At 33.4% G+C, this 20091-nt stretch overlaps 1 protein-coding gene across 3 annotated transcripts in view; it reads right to left on the reverse strand.

The window, feature by feature from the left end:
- The window catches only part of LOC117427119 (glycosyltransferase-like domain-containing protein 1), a 90868-nt gene that overhangs the window by 1504 nt on the left and 69273 nt on the right, over positions 1–20091 (reverse strand). For all 3 annotated transcript variants that reach the window (XM_059033839.1, XM_034045510.3, XM_059033840.1), the window contains 4 exons: positions 15069–15178; positions 11821–11965; positions 6512–6582; positions 5417–5508 (listed from right to left, as the gene is read on the reverse strand). In XM_059033839.1, coding sequence (XP_058889822.1) covers positions 5417–5508; positions 6512–6582; positions 11821–11965; positions 15069–15178 — 418 coding nt within the window. The remainder of the gene's footprint in view (positions 1–5416; positions 5509–6511; positions 6583–11820; positions 11966–15068; positions 15179–20091) is intronic.

Raw genomic sequence — 20091 nt, forward strand, 5'->3', positions numbered from 1 at the left:
CTTACTTGACAATGCGCAGGAATATAGCAGAGGAATAAAAAATAGATGTGTCTCAATAATACATAGTGCTAGAACATGTTAAGAAAATGTAACTAATACCATGTGATAGAACAGGATTACTGTCTGGAACCTTGTTTTGTTGTATCAGTTTTTAAAAGCAATGACCAAATTACCTCCCCAAGATGTGCAGTACACAACTCCAGATAGTAACATCTAGATACACCATCAAATCAATTATATAGCAACACTGATTGATGTTTCTATTGTCTGATTTGTCCATTTTCATTCGCTTTTTAGGATAGCCATCGTGAATATTTGCTTCTGAAATCTTTAGCTTTGTAATAGGTAATTAGTGTATGCATCACTTAAACACTGATAAACAAAAATACATCTTCACTGAATACTGCCTTAATTAATTTCTTGCGTGTGTGTTTTTCTATATTCTCAAATTGTTTATAGTAGTTTGATGCTGCATTATAGTCCGTCAATAAAACACTAGATTTGCTTTACTAATGTAGCTGGCATGAAAAGCACAGAAACTCAGGTTGAATAAGCAGTACAAACAGCTGGAAGTGGATGAACATACCAAGCACAGTGTCAAGGCAAAACTTAAGGCAAGAATTATATTTATGTGTTCACTAATAATACAAAAAGGAAAAACAGACTCTAAGACACAAACACAACTTTGATAGCCCCTGAAGACATGGAATGACAGCCACTGATTTCTAATACGTATTGCTAAGCATATACAAAAAAGACTCTAAGGAGAATAAAACCATATATATGGCATGACAGACTAAGAATTGTGCCCATAGCATTATACTGAAGTTACTTGCAGGCCTTGAGACAATGACACCATGAAACTACGGTTTAGCAATAAGGGCAATATGCTCAGTCTTGGTTTTGTGAATTATCAACATTAAACTGCTTCGAAGTATTTCAAAAGACTTGTATTTTAAATGCCCTAAACACCGAAACCCAACCATAACCTCAAAAACAGTGAATATACTGTACAACAGATGTTTGTTTCAAATACATGATGTGATGTTGCCTTCTTAACTGGTAAATACAAGCTGGGTGGAAAATCTAATTATTCTTGAACCAAAGTTCACAAGGCACAAAATGTAATATGGTATTGTGTATTATAAACTACTGTGTATTTGGAAGAAAATGCATTCTTCAAAAGAAAGCGATTTTTATTTGTATTTTTTTTATTCTTAAACCACATCTGACACCTGTTAGTAGAATTGTATTTCTATTTAGAACTATCAGGTTAAACAAAAAAAGACAGAAACGGCCACACATAAAAACTGCTCTTTCTAACTGAGAAAATCACACATCAAATCTCCTACTTCCTTTAATTGTGAATCAAATGTAAAGGTTCTATTTCTAGGTTGATACATTAAATTTGGAACCCATTCATCCTTACATATATTATACATAACATATTATAGATTTGTTCTTGAACTAAGTGCATATATTATTGTGGTTTAAATGTACTGACCTATAAGAAGGAGATGCATTGAAAAGAGAAAACCCAGTGCACACACATACAGAGGGTTCTCTTAATCTCGAACATTAACTTTGGACTTTTTTGTAGATTTTCACTTAGATAAGTACAAGACATTTCCGCAGTAACATGTGTTGTGCTGGTATAACACCACACCTCAACTGGCTTATGAGGCAAAGCCAAGTGCCCTCAACCACATGATAAGTGGTGTTATACCAGCAGAACAGGCTTTGCCATTCTTATAGGGAAACTGAAATGAGTTATATTCCAGTGTAGACCCAATGAGGTGATCAAGCCACTCTTCCCATGTCCCACACTGTCTCGTACTGTTTAACAATTGGACAATATTTGTAAGTGACTGCAGTGTTTAGCAGTAAAAAAATAATGTAAAAATAATGTGTAAAAAATAAATAATGTAATTGTATGTAAAAATAATGTGATATTTTGTAACAATTGTAAGTCGCCCTGGATAAGGGCGTCTGCTAAGAAATAAATAATAATAATAATAATAATAATAACAATAATAATAATAATAATAATAATAATAATAATAATAATATTCATGTGATGACTGAATTAATTTTTCATTTACAATTGGATTACAAGGATATCATTTATGCTATATTTTACGGAGGTGGAAAATCTTTCAAGGCTATTTTTCTTCGGGTTCTACTGCTTAAGCAAAGTCTACCCCCCCCCCCCCCACCCCCCCACCCCCCAATTTATGTGTTATCAAACTGGGAAAAACACAGAACTGCAGGTAGGACTAATACAGTTAATGTTGTGAAAAACATGCCCATTTGTCAAAAAGAATAGCTTTTATACATTTAGCTGGAAAATGTAGCTATGGACAGATTTATATTGATAAAAGATGGATATATGTGGTGGTCTCAGTGGAAGTTGACCACTTTGGTGGTGGTCCAGTAAGGTGTTATTATCGGTGAGCCAACACAGAGGTGTACCTGAGGCATGTTGATAAGATCCAGACAGTTAACAACAACAACAAAAGGCTTTTTTTTTAAGAAACACATTACATAACAAGCGAGATAGCCCAGCAGGTTGTCAAGTTCTATGGTTCCTTATTCATTAATAATGCTGTCTTAAACATAGGATTAGCACAGCAGGGGCTTATATTTTATTGCAATTTGATCTTAGATCTGGAAATCGCCGACAGCTCAGTTCAATTTGTAAATATGGTACATCAAATAAAATAATGAAGTGAAGTGAATAACATACAGTTTTGGTTTCAAACAATAGTGTCTATTGCTTACTTTCCAAAGAGGGCAAAACTCTTAAATAACATAACCAGTATAAACATGTGGTTTAATGGCTCTCAATTGCTTCAATGGTCATGGATAAGGCTCTCCCTGGATCCCTACAAGGTTGATCATCACTGACTTGAATAATGCTCTGCGTGTGCATTCAATAAAGTGATTAAGGAATACTCTACATACACATTTGGGATCTACATTCTCATTACTGTTCACCAAGTTACTTGATGGTTTCCTGATAAAAATTGATACTTCTTTTCAAATTCTATGCGAAAAGTCTATTTTCTTTTTAAATGACTTAATATAAACATGAGACCTAGTAACCAAGATGATTCAAATAACAAAAATAAATAAATACATGAATAAAAAAGGTTCGTAATCATCGGAAGACAACAATATTTGCATATTTATCTTATTAATATTTTACTTGAAATAAGTTTGCATTTAGTTTAATTAGTTTAAAAGAAAAGGAAACTGGCTCATTAATTCAAAATAGATAAAAAGACGTACAATCAATATTCTATTTTCATACTGGGCTCTATTTCAATGATGTAAACACCAGCAGATCCAATTCACCCAATTGTTCTGTGTTTCTGTCAGATTTGATGTGAAAATGCTACCACCACCCAATTATGTTATTCATACCACCAAGTGATGTTTCGATCACCTTGACATCAGCATTACCTCTGTCACTCTCAGATCCCCCCAAAACAGAGAATCTCTATTAATGATGTACAAATATTCTTTAAAGTTTGTCAGGTACAGTAAGTGGCATTCAAAAGACCAATCTTGAGGTGCTCTAATTAATCTTCAGCTAGTTATATGTACTTCATTTAAATCAAACTGTGGAACCCCTTCCTAACATTTACAGGAATAGTGTGTCTTTATTTACATTCGTTATTATTGTATTTCCTGAATACTCCTTAAAAGAATGTTTTGTTAATTTTGGAATGGCTGAGTATGTATTCTGTTTTTTTTTATTTTTTATTTTAATTAATTTTTTTTTTAAAAAGACAGCTGTTTTAAAATCATAATTACTTAGATGAGATGTAAGTAAAGGTAAAGTTATGGCCCAGTCCCATTGTAATAGTGCTGGACCAAAGAGCTGTAGTGTCAGCATTTGAAACCAGTATAAACCACCTTCTGAACCATTGCTTAGTTAAAAGACAGTGAAAAATAATGAGTTTGAAATTGGGTGTTAAATTGGGTTTTTGTTTCTTCCATTTTAACAAGTTTAACTGTTTCCTGAATTAACATAATGGAATCAGAAGATTAATATAAAAATATTTCCAATCTCTCATAAAGTATGGACTTGGCAAATATTAACTCATTAGATACGATCGCTTTGAATGTGCACATTTGCTTATACATTGAATACATACATATTTTTACAAAAATGTTTAAATATCTGATTGGTACAGTATACTGCTGCACTTCTTTTCATTCCTTTCATTCATTAGATCTGCATCCCAGGATACTATTTCAAAACTGGGACACTGTTTCCTGCTGCTATTGCTAGTGGATCAAGATGGGATTGGAGAATCTTTAAGCTCCCCCACAGCAATGCTTCAATCTCTATTCTCCAGCTATACATGCAGTACAATGCAACCAAAAGTTTTCTTAACTATTGCATTACATTTTGTTCACAATGGCGCCTGCACTGCAATTTGATAATACAATTGTACGTAAGCAATAATATTATTGAAATAAGAACACAAGAGCATAAGAACGTTTACAAACGAGTGGAGGCCATTCGGCCCCTCTTGCGCTTTTGGTTGTTAGTAGCTTATTGATCCCAGAATTAAATCAAGCAGCTTCTTGAAGGATCCCAGGGTGTCATCTTCAACAACATTACTGGGGAGCTGGTTCCAGACCCTCACAATTCTCTGTGTAAAAAAGTGCCTCCTATTTTCTTTTCTGAATGCCCCTTTATCTAATCTCCATTTGTGACCCCTAGTCCTTGTTTCTTTTTTCAGGTCGAAAAAGTCCCCTGGGTCGACATTGACAATACCTTTTAGAATTTTGAATGCTTGAATCAGATCACCGCGTAGTCTTCTTTGTTCAAGACTGAACAGATTCAATTCTTTTAGCCTGTCTGCATACGACATGCCTTTTAAACCCGGGATAATTCTGGTTACTCTTCTTTGCACTCTTTCTAGAGCAGCAATATCCTTTTTGTAACGAGGTGACCAGAACTGAACACAATATTCTAGATGAGGTCTTACTAATGCATATATGCAAAATGTAACTGTTAATATCTATTTATTTATCTTTCAATACATAGCTGACCATTTTCAAAAATACTAACGGATACACATGGTATAAGGAAAGGGTAGCTGCTAGGTAAATGTTTAGCATCCCTGTCTGTTACTCAGAAATGTATAAACTCACTCTGTGTCTTGGGTTCAAATAATATATACTCAAAGAATACATTAATAGCAAATGTTCAGTTTTCAACATGCATTTCACTTCATATCTTTAACAAAACATAATTTGTCAAAATAATAAATTAGACCAATATGCCACCTTCAAACAAACCAAACACTGACAAATTTGCTTTTATGTTTGTAAAAATGAAAGAACAAACTATTTATGAGAGGAATCGGTATTGGTGTTTTGTTTCTGCATTAGCTACCTTGGCATGATGTTTCCTTACAAGGTCTGGTCTCTTGCAGAAATTCTGAAGCCTCTTGAACAGTTGTTCAGGTGTAGAGTACAGATATTCAGCTGCAGGGAAAACAGATACATTTTTAATGAAACAAAAACCTCAAAGCACAACCTAGATATTAGTCACTTTAGTAATTAAAAATGCATATTGCTCTGTGCCGTCTCATGTTGTACATTATTTAAGCATGATTTTTCTAAGTTACCTCAGCTCAAAAGGATTTTTAATGTAAAATAGTTCTGCACAGTTACAGTATACACATCACAAGTTTTCCTTTGGGCAAATTCAAAGGTTTGTATTAAATACTTAGATGCATACATTTTCTGACAAGCGCACACTATATTTGTAAATCTAAATACACTTTTCATGTAAGCAAGTTCAATGCACATTTATCCCAATGTTTAACTTTTACCTACTGAAATACACATTGAAATGACACCCAGTTCTGTTTATTTAATACCTATAACCATATCTATAACTTTTTCTATGTACATTTGAAGTACAAAAGAGGCAGCAGTGTGGAGTATTGGTTAGGGCTCTGGACTCTTGAGCGGAGGGTTCAATCCCAGGTGGGGGACACTGCTGCTGTACCCTTGAGCAAGGTACTTTACCTAGATTGCTCCACTAAAAACCCAACTGTATAAATGGGTAATTGTATGTAAAAAGAATGTGATATCTTGTAACAATTGTAAGTCGCCCTGGGATAAGGGTGTCTGCTAAGAAATAAATAATAATAAAATAATAATAATTTCAAATAAACTTTGTTTTGGTTTTTAATCCTTAGCATTTTTTGTAAAGAACAACACTGTTTCCACACTATCACACAACACAGTAATTTCTTATTCAAACTTTCTATAGCATAGCAAATATAGAACATAATGTGATGACAGTATACAACATTAACTGCCTGAAAACTTGTATTGCAATTTTTGGAAATGTTTACTTTTATTAAAATAGAAAATCATATATACAGCTGGTTTCACACACTAAGACAACATGAACTAGTCCAAGAGTAGTGCTAAACCAGGGTCTGTAGTGTTTTAAGGTAAAATACAAGTTACTTACCAGCAAATATTTCTGGATAAACCAAAGCATTTGGGCACAGCGGATAGCACCCACAATGAACAGCTTCTAACCTGAAATATAAGCAATTACCAACAAGCTGTAGCTTTAAAGATCCCTTATTTAAAGCATTTTGTTTCTCACTCAACACATTTAAACGCTTCACTAGAAACACACTGGATGTCTATCAGTTTGAGACTGTAGTCAATAAACTTGTTTATATCCTGGTACTCATGATTTTCTTCATTTAAAACTAGTACTGATCATAAAAACAGATAATGTAATATTCAAGTTGTTGCTTAAAAATAACAACAAAAGCGCACACAAATAATTTTTGACAAATTTATTTTTGATCTTGTGGGTGAATACCATTTAGCAGGAAAGTAACTTAGACAGCATATAAGCCTCATTTTGTAATTGAAAGACAAAAATCTGCTACCTGTTAACAGTTGGTGTAAGGGAAAATGCTTATATATCTCCTGTAGAACTTGGTTCTAGACTCCCCAGCATGACATAAGAAATCTAATTTACTACAAACATGTTTTAAAATGTTAACATTGGCTTCTTACAATATTTATTTCCTGAACTAAAAGACACGCAGTGTTCTTAACATGTCCCATCTTAGTTTTATGACCTGGTCTGAAAGCTACAAGTACATATCATGGTTATACATTCTTTATGATTTTTTTTTTCTTTTTTGTTTAATGGCTCCATATGAATTCTATACATTAAAAATAAAATGTATGTCAAATTTAAATTTTGGTAATCCTTTGGTTCCCAAATTATGAAAAAAAGATTAAAAAACATATGAAAGTGGTTCAGATAATCCCAAAACAAAAAAAAAGTGTTGATATGTTTTTAGGTACATTAGGTATATTTCAAATGTAAACAAAAATGCAGTGATTTGTTTTAAACACAAAAACGGTATTTTACTTTGTGTCTCCATTGAAAATACATCCCTTTATATTTTTGCTCTATTTTCATTCATCACGTTTTGTACTACATTGATTTCACCATTTAAGTCCCTCCACTTCAGTCACAGATATCAAATTATTTATGCTACCTTATGTTTTATTAAGCCTTAAGTTATTTTTGTGCTTTGAAATGCTTTAAAATGTAATTTATTTTAGTAGTCTCCTCAGTTTTGACACAGCTTTTGAATGTGCGACTGAATGTGTGTAGTATTTTGCATACTACTAAAACACTAATTTGTTACATTATTAGAATAGTGTCAACATTACGGATTATTATTTATTTAACTTTTTTTTTTTTTTATAATTTCTGTTGAATTATCCAAACATGCATGGTTATCTCATGGGCCTACAACAAGGGTCTTTTGGCCAAAGTAATACTGTATATTAGTAAACTAATAATAAAAATATATATATAAAAAAGGTAATAATGCCAGCGTTTGTTGGTATTTTATGTGAGCCTGCGCTGTCATTGATGTAGCTGCCATGGGATAAATCGATGTAATATCCTTATAAAAAAGCTAATTCATATAAAATGAATCTCTATCACATAAATAGTCTGCCAGCAATATAACTGGGATACATGTAATCGCAATCCAGAACTATATAAAACAGACTGTCCTTGTTTACACAAAACTGGAATGTACACTGACTAATTCGTTACATTTTGAAAATCAATCATGTTACATATTTATCCAGTTTTATAGATTTCATAATAACACATTTTAAAGAATGTCTAACTATACAGAGGCAATGAATTACAATCCAATTATGGCACCACAAGGGGATACTTTCTTGTATTATAAGACTTGATTTGAATTCAATGGTTGTAGTCTTTGTGGTTCAGTAGACTTTTGGCCTGTTCACTTATGGCAGTAAAAATATGTACAGAGGATATTATATTATTTTCATTTTAAAACATACAGTCAAGATTACTTTGTAACAGCTATGTTTATTCATTCAAATAGACAAGAGAAATGTTTGTACATGCTTTGGTCTTACACAGCAACAGAAGCCTTTAGAAATACTTTTCTTATCTTTAATCTCACAAATAAAATACAGTCTGCATTATCCAATAAATTCTAAATGGAGTTCTAATTGATCTCATGTCGAAATGGCTAGACAATGACCTCTCTATTCCAATTAATTAATTGTCTACAAAATCTATGAAGCTTAATATAAAGGTCTATTCACTTCAAGTCCCATAATTTGTGTGCAAATAGTTATTGGGCTTTTGATTCTAAATATAATTAGCTGATAATTTTGCTTGGCTGAATTACTTTTTCTTCAGGGCCTGCAAGGGTTTCCAGTCACATTATTCAGCAATAATGAATCAGATAGGTTACATTTTACTGTAATGAGGATGAGACACCAATTGTGAACGAAGTAATATGAGTGGACTGCTAATTATCGACAGCACCTTTTTGCGAGATGCACACTGGAAAAAAGCCTCATTATTAAAAAAATAGAAAGTTACAAGTGATACCAGAGGAGAGTAAATAAAATCAAGTCATTAAAACATTGCTGCTTTAAGGTTTTTTTTTTTTTTTTTTAATTAATTAAGTGGAAATGCTCATGCTGTTGTACTTGGCAGATGAATTTAAAATTAGTTATTGTAATGTGTCGTGTTATTATTATCATGGCATGCTAAGAGATTCCTATGAAATTATATATTTAAGCAAATACATGAATACATGCTTTTTTTTTGTTTTGTTTTGTTTTTTTACAGCTCTTGATATTATTATTATTATTATTTGCAGATTAAGAGATTAAAAAAAATATTGGTTGGATATATACAAATCTGCCAAGCTTCCCACCACAATGATTTTCACTGCTTGAAATATGCCCAAGACATGCTGGTGACATCAGAACATTGCCAGCATGTTTTAACATATTTCATTATCCTTTTTCTTTACCCTCCCTTCCCACTGCACCATAACCAAAACCTCTTCCAGAACAGCCTTTGCTTTGCTAAGTGGGTGGTCACTACAGCAGCCTTCAAAACTAATGATTGGTTTATTAAAAGGTGCTGTCTTGCTTGTGCCAGATTTTTAAGTTTATGCCCCCTTTCCAAAACCTTAAGGCCACCATATTTATATCATGAGTAAGGCACATTAGATTACAAGAAAATGGGTATTATTTTATTACGATTATAAGCTGTTTCTTTTTTTTCAACCACAAGACAGCATAGATTAAATCATACCATTTTCTAGAGAGACACTGCAGCTGGAAATTCTCCCTCTAGCTCCTTCCATACATTATGTGGCTTTATTTGAGATGTTGGGCTCAAACATCTATCTAGCAGTATGATCTAAAGGTAGTCAATGTATAACAGTATTATATATTTCACTTGTAATCCACAAATACAACTATGATGGAGATAAACATCACATGATTTGGACCGCATATTCATAAATGCAACAAAACAGCATCTTATAAATATAGCATGACTTGAAGCACTACACAATAGGTTCCATCTGAATTTTTTTAAATCAGTAGAAGATTTCTGTATAGTGGCTCTAGCAAAACACAATTGTATTCTCTGCAAAATACAGTTCAGTTATATACATTTCTGCAATGTTCATTTATACAAGTACTATCAATGGTTACAAACTAAAACTATGCTGAACAGTAAGCATAAAGTGAAAAACTGTTTCACATCATTCTATGACATACTACCAATTAACTAACAGAAATTCTCAGTTTTACTGCTACTTTCTCTGGAATTATTTAAAAATGTCTTTTTAAAATAATATTAACTAAGAATTGCTGTCATTCAACAAGTGAGCTTTTCAGACCCATACTGATATTAAGTAGGTGATACATTTATAACATTAAGGCACATTTGCTAACTAATATGCTAATAAAAAAAGTGCTTATCAACTCATCCAGCAGTAGTATATATTCATTTTTTACTTGGACCATTTGCCTCTGTAAAATGGAAAAGCCTAGCCAAATAAAACCTAAAAATGTAATGTTCCTTTATGCCTTAATGAAAACTAATACCTGCCACCCTTACGGTTGAATGCCTGTCTAGTATATGAATTGTTTAATGGGCTTCAACTATATACTTGATCGTACCACTAAATGAACAGAATACTGTACATTTCAAACGTTGCCTTTTTATTACAGTTAAACGCTAATTATATTAAATGAATGCAATTAAAAGACATTAAAAACAGGACCTATTTCCTATCATTTTATATTGTGATAGTAATTAAATTTGCATTACATCACTACCAAATACAAAAAGCAGTTTTATGTGGTATTATTAGTTTAAATCTTTAACAATCCATCAAATTCTACTGGATAGACTCAAGTCCAAATGTACGGTTTAAAAATAAAATAATAATGATGATATATATATATATATATATATATATATATATATATATATATATATATATATATATATATATATATATATATATATATATAGCTTTGGAGTACACAACATCTGCTGTCTTGGAGGCACCTTTCTTTTGAGATGAGACTGTCTTACAGCTTCCAAGCCTATTGTGTAAAGACTACTAATTATGCGACATAGTGTGGTAGGTTTGGACCACAGCTCGCAAGGGAATGAGTTGATACAACTGAATACATTTCCATTATATTATGACCTGGATTCAAACTTGGATCACTAGGTAAAGACTGGAGGCTTAAAACTTCAAGTTCACCTTGATCAGATGTTAGGAACCTGATGCCCTGGAGCTACATGTGGCACTTTGTCTGGGGAGAGAAACTTTTTAGCCTCCCCAATAATTAAACACTAACATGAGCCACAGAGTGGGAGTGCTGGGAAAGCACAGGGGACAGTAATCCTGCTGCAGCTTTAAAGCTGCATGTGGCGATTCAGCCTCCCGGCGGCCTTAACACTATCAGCAGCCATAGGGGTAGTTCTTGGCACAAAACACGAAATGGAACAGCATTTGTTTTACAGTAACTCGTTACTGAAGATGAAGCAAATGTGTTGATTGTTCTCAGGCAGACCAACACACACACACACACACACACACATATATATATATATATATATATATATATATATATATATTTTAGCTCAAAGAGCCAGCTGCCCAACGTTTCGATATGTTGTACATATCTGTTGCTCAAAATATTACTGGACTACACAGCTTTGTCCCCTAAAAAATACAATTAAAATAAAGTCTCCTTACGTCATCTGCTCAGAATTTAAATAAACTGGGCTACTAACACATACTATACTGTATATACCTACCAAAATTAAATGTAGGTATCGGATTTTCTAATTTTTTTTTTCAAGGCAATTATAGTCAAATGTAGAATATATGGCAAGCACAGGGACAAACCAAGGTAACTCACATTGCCACTCCAAAGAACTCGTGTTTGGCTGTTGAAACTACAACATCTGCCTCACACAGAGCTTTGAAGTATTCTTCTTTGCTGGATATGTAGCCCCAATGTGACACACAGGCGTCTAGGTCCTTTCTGGCTTCTGTGAAGATGTCTGAAAGAGAAAGAAAATCTTTAACAATTCAATATGGAACAAACTGATCTCGGATGACAGCGCTGGTTTGTCTGAAGTTCAGGTTAATTAGCTGCTGCTTATTTTTAATGAACTTCTTGCAGTTGTTTGCTTGTATAATCAAGGCAAAGAAGCAGAACCGCAAGCTAAGGTGCCAAAAATAAGCTGACAAAAGCACAGGCCCGCCTCACTACCCACCCTCTAAATGAAAAGCCAACTGTCTGCTTCATAAAACTCACTTAGCAGACACTGAAACAAAATGGACTGTAAAGTTCGTTAGATGAAAATATTAAAAAAGAATTAAGCTAATGGAGATAAAATTAAAAGAAATGAGGCAACAAACACATCCCACCAAAAATGGCATTGCTGTGACAGCTAAGATTCTAATGACGGACTACATTAGAAAAAATTAAATGACATTCCGTGCTTAAATTTCTTTAGAAAGTAATGATCCATGAATGATGCTCACTCCAGGCACTTACGGGGAAGAAAGGAACAAAATCGCAAAAGTGTTCGGAAATAACAAAGAAAGATGCCCTAAGGAAAGGTTTAGGTGGCACCATTGAAGGTGTTTTTAACATTCAGTGGAAGTTACTGAAGTAGAGGGTGCTCAGGCCTAATTTAAAAATGATGCACGATAGATATACAAAAAAGAAAATGCATATATATATATTTTAATAAACATACAGACGACATCTATTCCGAATATATAAAAATACAGGAGTGCATTTGGTGCAAGATTTGTTTTGGGGGAATAAGTTACAGGGTCATGCATTGAGGTAATGATGTGCCTTTATTAGCAGGTCAATAAATAAAGGTGCTGTAAATGATTTCTTTAGCCCAAATGCAGCAATTAGCCTGCTAAAATGCTCCATTTAGTCAGTATATTTATTCATCACCTGGAGCAGGTCATACTTGAGAATGAGCACTTCAGCATTGCTTTTTGCCACTGCATCAGTTAAAATATTTTTCAGTAATGTACAAGCTGACCATTGCATTGAAGGGGAAGCTTCAAAATGGCATAATACACATAAATATAATAACCAAGACCATTTGTACATCCTAGTGCCTGGTCAAAAACTGGGGCTGATTGCTCTAAAAAGGTCTTCAGACTTGGTCTGAGTCCAGTTAAGAACTGCACAAGCAAAAGCTTGCAGGTCTTAGGTTAGATCAGTCTTAACCTGTCGAAGAAATAATAATAAGAAAATATATTATATTGGGAAGGTTAGGGGTCTCCTTAAAAAAAAAGGAGGAAATTACGGAGAGGGTAAATGCCATTAACCCAGCCGTAAAACACACGGTAAACGTAATAAAAAATGCCACAGTGATATGTTTTGAGACACAACCACAAGTAGCATGTCAATTAAAATGCAGTTAAAGTAGCTGTATTTCAAATACTGGTTCAATAAAAATGTATTTACTCCATAGTATTTGTATATTTAGAACCCCATTGTGTCGTAGCGGAGTTCTTGTGAATTAAAAACATATATATAATTTTGTGGTAATCATTCAATTTCAAGACAATATGCATCTTGTTTAAATTAAATACTCAAATAAATACATACTGTAAAAAAACATCGTATAAGTCGATTTTCTAGGCATTTTTGCACTAATACACCAGTGCGACATATGCGTCGGTGTGTCTAATATTAAACTACTGTACCAGTGCCACAATGGGATTATTACAACCACGGCTATGGCTCACACAAATTGAACTGTCAACAGCCAGATAATTTTTTTAGGATCTACGGCATTCAGGTCATGTTGCTGGGTAGAAACACAAAACCACTGTTCTAATTAAAAGTTTTAATTAGTTACTCTCAGTTATTTTGACTGTTAAACGTTAAATTTGAATTAATTCAACCCATTTGTAAAAGACAATGCAGCTGGAACTATATTGCGTAAGTATGGTTTTGGAAAGAAATGTTCAGTAAAGCAAAGAAGATAATGTTCTTGAAGTGTTTGAGTACTTGATAAGCTAAAATAAAAAAGGTTAACACAGGTGTGATGTAGGATGTAAAACTTGATTTTACGTTCTGTTAATTATTACTTTTTAAATTTGTCAGTGGTTTGCACTGTTACTACTGGAACTGTACTGGAACAAACTGTATTTCAAAAATCTATTGTAAAAAAAAAAAAATCTTAAACACAAAAAAGGTGTTTTCCTAAAATTGAAGTCTCAAAAAGGGGGGGGGGGGGGGGGGGGGGGGCGACTTTCACGCCAGTGCAACCCCTATACCGCGTTTTTTACGGTACATACATAAACGTCATTGTTTCTCTAGAACCATGCAGTGAAACTACATCGGATTCTCCTCCTAACAACCCTATGGTACTACTGGAGCAGGACTCTTTCGACTTCCACACTGCGCTCAGTAAGTTGTTGTACAATGCAAAACATGTAGGCCTTTCACAAGAAATGAATCCTGCTACACATTCATTTGTAAAATCCTTGACTGAATTGTTACAAAATGAGCATTACTACTAAAACAAATGTTAATACAGTATTTTAGTACTGTACTCACCGTTGCAGCAATAATATTCCTTAAATATTCTTTCATGACAAAATGCCCTTTAATTTAGAAATTCTCCAATGACAATCATATGTGCTGCCATCTTGGCTTCTATGTCAACAGATATTATTTTTTCGTTCTTTTTTTTTTAAGCCTGATAGGGAGGCTTACAAAATTGACTTCAATTTAAGACCAGGCTCAAATTAAGACTTTTTGTGCAACAGGCCTTATTTATTTTGGGCTTAAATATTAAGACTAAGACCAAACATGGTCTTTAAACCTTTTTAAGACTTTTTTGTGCAACTGGGCCCTGGTTATAGCAGTAGCATAATGTATCCAAGAATAGAGCATGAAAAGGTAACATTTTGGATATACAGACATGTAACAGTTAAAATATACAAGTTACTAGCAATTTAATTAAAAGTTATTTTTCTTTCAATAGTCTTTTAATAGCAAAATTGTTTATCACCTCAAAAACATAGATATGTTTGTTTTTTTCCCTCCATTTTAATTCCTTTGAGGACATGAATAATTTCTAAACATGTAAAATGAAAAGCACATGTTAAAAGTAATACCTGGCACATCACTAAAGGTCTCACCAAGGACGGACACTTGAAAGTTTAGCCCCTTCTCTTTCAGCTTTAGTAATGTCTTGAAGAAGGCCTCAGGGTCTTTGTCGTGTTCCCTTGAAACAAAACAAATAGAATTCAGCCCTTTTGATTGGGTTATACAAACTGGTAAAGATAGACTTTTCCATACTGTGGTAATCTACACATTCAACTTCAGAGATAAAGACCTCCTTTTAAAACTGGGCTTGAAGTCCTTAAACTGATAGGATTACCAAGGTCTTAAGAGGTTCTAGTCTCTAACTTGTGATGAACATGAAAGAATTAATGGAATTATTCACCAGCCCTATATATATATATATATATATATATATATATATATATATATATATATATATATATATATATATATATAATTTTATGACAGGTACTGTGGTATGGGGGAAGTAGTTAAATAAAACAATGATATATTACTCCCATATCCTGCCACTAGCACATGCTATTTGTTTGCTGGTGCTTTAGACATCCATCACATCAAAATCTGATGTGATTTTATGCTCACATGTTTCAGATAGTGCATTTTACAAAATATCTTGGAAATTCTTTGCTCCTTATCCCTCCCAAAAGATTTCATATGTTTCTGCTTAAGGTGCCTTTTGACAAGAAGAAAAGATAAAAGTGTTCAAAAAAGAAGCCTGGTTTTGCTTATTTGATATGACGATAATATCTATCATGGAACCACACTTTTACATCCTCAACGATGGAAAAGCTCATTAGTACTCCACAGTATAAAACACCTATGCAATGTTACCCAGCGATATGGGACTGTATGTTCAATTAGAATATTTTGTAATTATTAATTTCCATGCTTAATTAGTCAAGGAAATAAGAATATTTATGAGAGGTCTAGCTTCAGAAGCACAAAGACTTCCCCTTGTTGTGATGGCCCAAGCAGTTAACATCAAGTGCACTAAAAGGGCGATAAATAACCTAAACCATGTCTTTGTTGACTTATATATTACAGTTTCTGATTACTGGGATAAATCCCTCAAGATACTGCATCTTGTTTCCAAAGAGTTCCCAGGAGGAAAGAAGGCTTCAATACACATTGATTATACAAACTGTATTTCAATGTACATTTGTTACAAATACAGTTAACACTTTCCCTTAAAATCATATACCGGTAGTCACTATGCCTTGTCTTTACAAAGATTGTACCTTTGGTGCATAAACAGTATGTGAAATAATAAATAATGTGCTTTAAGCACAACTATACTATGTTTTTCAGCTGGATATTTCAGTGGGGTTTTTCTGTACACCCTCCATTTTGGGGGAATATTCCAAATCAGGCAACAGCTCACTGCCAGCTGTGTAATTAAAATTGATCATTGCACGGACTGAACGACATTCATTGTGTACAAAGGAACGTACTAATAATGAAGAACAGTCCTCGGTTTATTAAAAAACAATGAAAATGTAGACTGTTTTTTCTCATTTACCCTCCAAAAGATGTAGGTGGTATTTGGGTTTCTTTTGGACCCTATCTAAAAAAGTAATTAGTCTTGGTAGACCCTGTTGCTCTCATTTAGCATTGAGAGGTTTGAAAAATAATGCAAACCAAAGTCTGTATTTTAGAATAAATTATTACAGATATGACCTCTAGTTCCAATTAAATATTATAACAGTGAATGTCAGCATACAATGTAATATTCATCAATCCAAGGTACATTTTAGACTGTCAAGAATAGCTTTTAATTAACTAAATTTAAAATATATATGTTGCTTCTTTATTGTAGTACAAATAGTTTTTAAATGAATTGGGGGGCATTAGCAGAATCATTTCTTTGGATTTTAATTAGATAAAAAAGTCAACTTACTCCATACTGCTGTATGACGATTACGTTGATAATAATAATAATATATAAAAAAGAATAATTGATATAATTACTATATCCTTTAAAAAAAAGATAGTACTGGTGAGTAATTGCTTAAATAAAAGCAGCAATGTTGAAATGTACTAAGCAGACTGTACTGGTTTATTATAAATATAAATATATAATTAAACCAACATCATGCCATACCAGGTATATAGCCACACTAATCTAAGATGTGTTCTGCACTACAGAAGATATCAACCATGCTCTCTGGTGCCTGCAGTATGCACAGGTGCTGTCCTCAGGTGCTGCAGATTGGTTAATTGAGCAAATCTTTTTGTGAGTGTTTTTACCCTTGTATAAATCCACATTATTTACTATTCTGGGCTCAAAACCTTGGCTAAAGCCTCTTGTGCCACACTCAAAGTAAAATGTACCAGTACTATCAAACTACGTATTTAATGTACCTTTAATATATACTGTATATTTTGATATTTACAATACCTATATTGGCAAAAGATCAGTCGTGACATATTGGCTACAAAACCTTTCTATCAGTGCAACCCATTTTTCCATTAAAACAAATTAAGCTAGTTGGGGGAGGGGTCACAAAGCCATTTCCTCCAAAGTGAAGTGTCATTAGTACAATTTTTCTGAAAGGAGAAAAACACTCATTGAATTTAGAACACTTAAAATTAACTCATACATGTAATTCAAGTGCTCTTAGGTATTGTTAAGTTGTTTATTTCTAGTTTTTTTTTTTTGGTTTTACTTTAGCGGATGTTTTTCTCGTTCCAGAAAAAAAAAAAAGATTCTGTGACACTTTGGAGTAAAACACTTTCAGTCTTCCTCCATAGTCTCGAAATCTCTGTAGTGCTAGCTAACATGGAATTTTTTAATATGACTTTGAATGACACTTATCTCACAGTTTAAGAGCAATGCAATGGAAGGGACTATGATCTTCAGTTAATAACATATTGATTAGTATACAACTGTGTCCAAGAAGAGGGCAGACGGCAGTTGCCTTTTAAGCATTAAAATTAAACAAACATGTTATTGCTTCTTCCATGTCAAGCACCCAAAAGTACCAAGAGCCTAGTGTATCAAAATCTCCAATGGAATGTGAAAATTCTGGAACTGTACACAATGACTTGAGAATGTAAGCAGGTGCTGCACCAGTAAATATTTAGCAAATGAAAGATTTCACAACATCATTGTTATAGCTATTATAACATACTAATAATAAAAAAAATACAGCTAGGCTTGATCTATTAATTGTATGGCATTAATCTTGCAGCAAGCCATTGCTGACATTTAAAGAAAACAACATTATTTGGGTATACAGTTCTTTGTTCCAGCACAATCTGCCAATTCATAGCTTTATTATTTTATTCTGCATTGATTTATTGAGGTTATAAAGCTACTGAAATAGAACATCTTTTTCACAGGAAATACCTGTTGTCAGACAGGAGCAATATTAAATCTAAAACCCCCATACATTTGAGTGTGATTAAAAACAGGTATAGCTTAGGGATGTTATTTGCTTATTTGCATTTTTGAATTCAGTCCATGAATTAAAGTCATGGCAGGATGGATGAAGAATATTGCAGGACTCAGCCAACTCTATATTGAGGAAGTATGGGACAGCAAATGAGGTTTAAATTTATTGCCATCTTTCTCTTAACAATCCTATAAACAAATGACAGCCAACACATTTTACTCATGTCATTTATCTGCCGTTTTTAAATTCTGTTTACCAACTTTTGAAAACCGACTATAACAAGTAGATAGTAAACAGTCAGAGTCTTAACACATTGTCTAAGCTGGAAATTGATTTTTGCCTTAAAAAAAGAGACACAGCATATTATATGCCTAGAAGTTTATAGTAGTTGATAATGTACTTTTTTTCATATAGACTGCTAAAATGAGAGCGGAAATGTTGTGCTTGTGGCACTCAGATAATATTAGATTAATTTATATTTTTAGTTGTAATGGACTACTGAAGAAAATGTGTCTGTTTATTCTGCTGGTAACTGTTTAAGTGCCTCTCACTCACACACTCTATACATATATTGTACATGTATAAAGTGTTTTACTAATTAATGATATATAAGATTCTGCTTCATGTAGATATCAAGCAAACTGCTGCATTTTAAACAGAGAATCCAATTATCATCTGTCTGCACTGCCCAGCCAGAAAATGAGAAGAGCAGAAGTGAGGATATAAGGCTCTGTGTGTTGGTGGCAAAGAGGTGACCCACGACAATGTGTAACTTAGAAAACTGTTTCATGCAGAGAGAGTACTTGAAAGTACTGAAATAAATCTTTGGGCAACAATTAAAAGCCATTTTGAACATACTTCAACTCACTCAGCTAAAGAAAGCAATATTAAATACCTGTAACCTTTAATAAAGTAAGGTTTCTCTTTTGCTTTAAAACAAAACACTGGTTGATAAATGCCATCCATGTACCTGAAACTTGAATCAGAAACGTTATGTATCTTATCTAAATTATTTCTAGTTGTTGCCGTTTCAGATTTATCTCCAAATCCCAAAGCAGACCATGTTTTTAAGCACTTTTATATTGGTCAAGTTACATGTATACATTTGTTTCCTACAAAGAACATGGCTTTGTTCTACAAAAGCTTTTTGCTGAAGGTCAAAAGCCTGTGTAACAGCTTAATAACACAGCAAACAAGCACCCCTACTTCTGCTGGGTTCATATGAGACTCCAAGGTGAGGTATTAGCAAAGCTTATTTATTTTCATTTCCGTGGCTTTTATTTGCTTGTTTCCCCTGTGGTAAAGCTGATTTCTGCTATGATTCCCTTCTTAATTTTAATACCCTTTTTACTCATCATACAGACAGAATTTGTTCCCTGAAATAATGGAGCTCCCGCACAGGAAGACAAGGCAACCACTGGGATGATGGTAAACTAGCTTCTTTCTTGCAATTAATTGGTGTACGGCCATGTGCATATATGATAACAGAATTTTTTCAACAAGGAAAAGGGAGGTTAATTAATGTAAGAGTTGTGTTCGTTGAGATGCTGAATTTACTATGCCCCCCCTCTCCCCCATGCTGGTCTAAGAGACTTGATTCCACAGTAATGACCTAGTTCTTCTAATGAGGAGCATTAACCCCCGGCTACAGTCACCC

This window comes from Acipenser ruthenus, chromosome 11, assembly GCF_902713425.1.
Source record: "Acipenser ruthenus chromosome 11, fAciRut3.2 maternal haplotype, whole genome shotgun sequence".
Classification (NCBI taxonomy): domain Eukaryota; kingdom Metazoa; phylum Chordata; class Actinopteri; order Acipenseriformes; family Acipenseridae; genus Acipenser; species Acipenser ruthenus.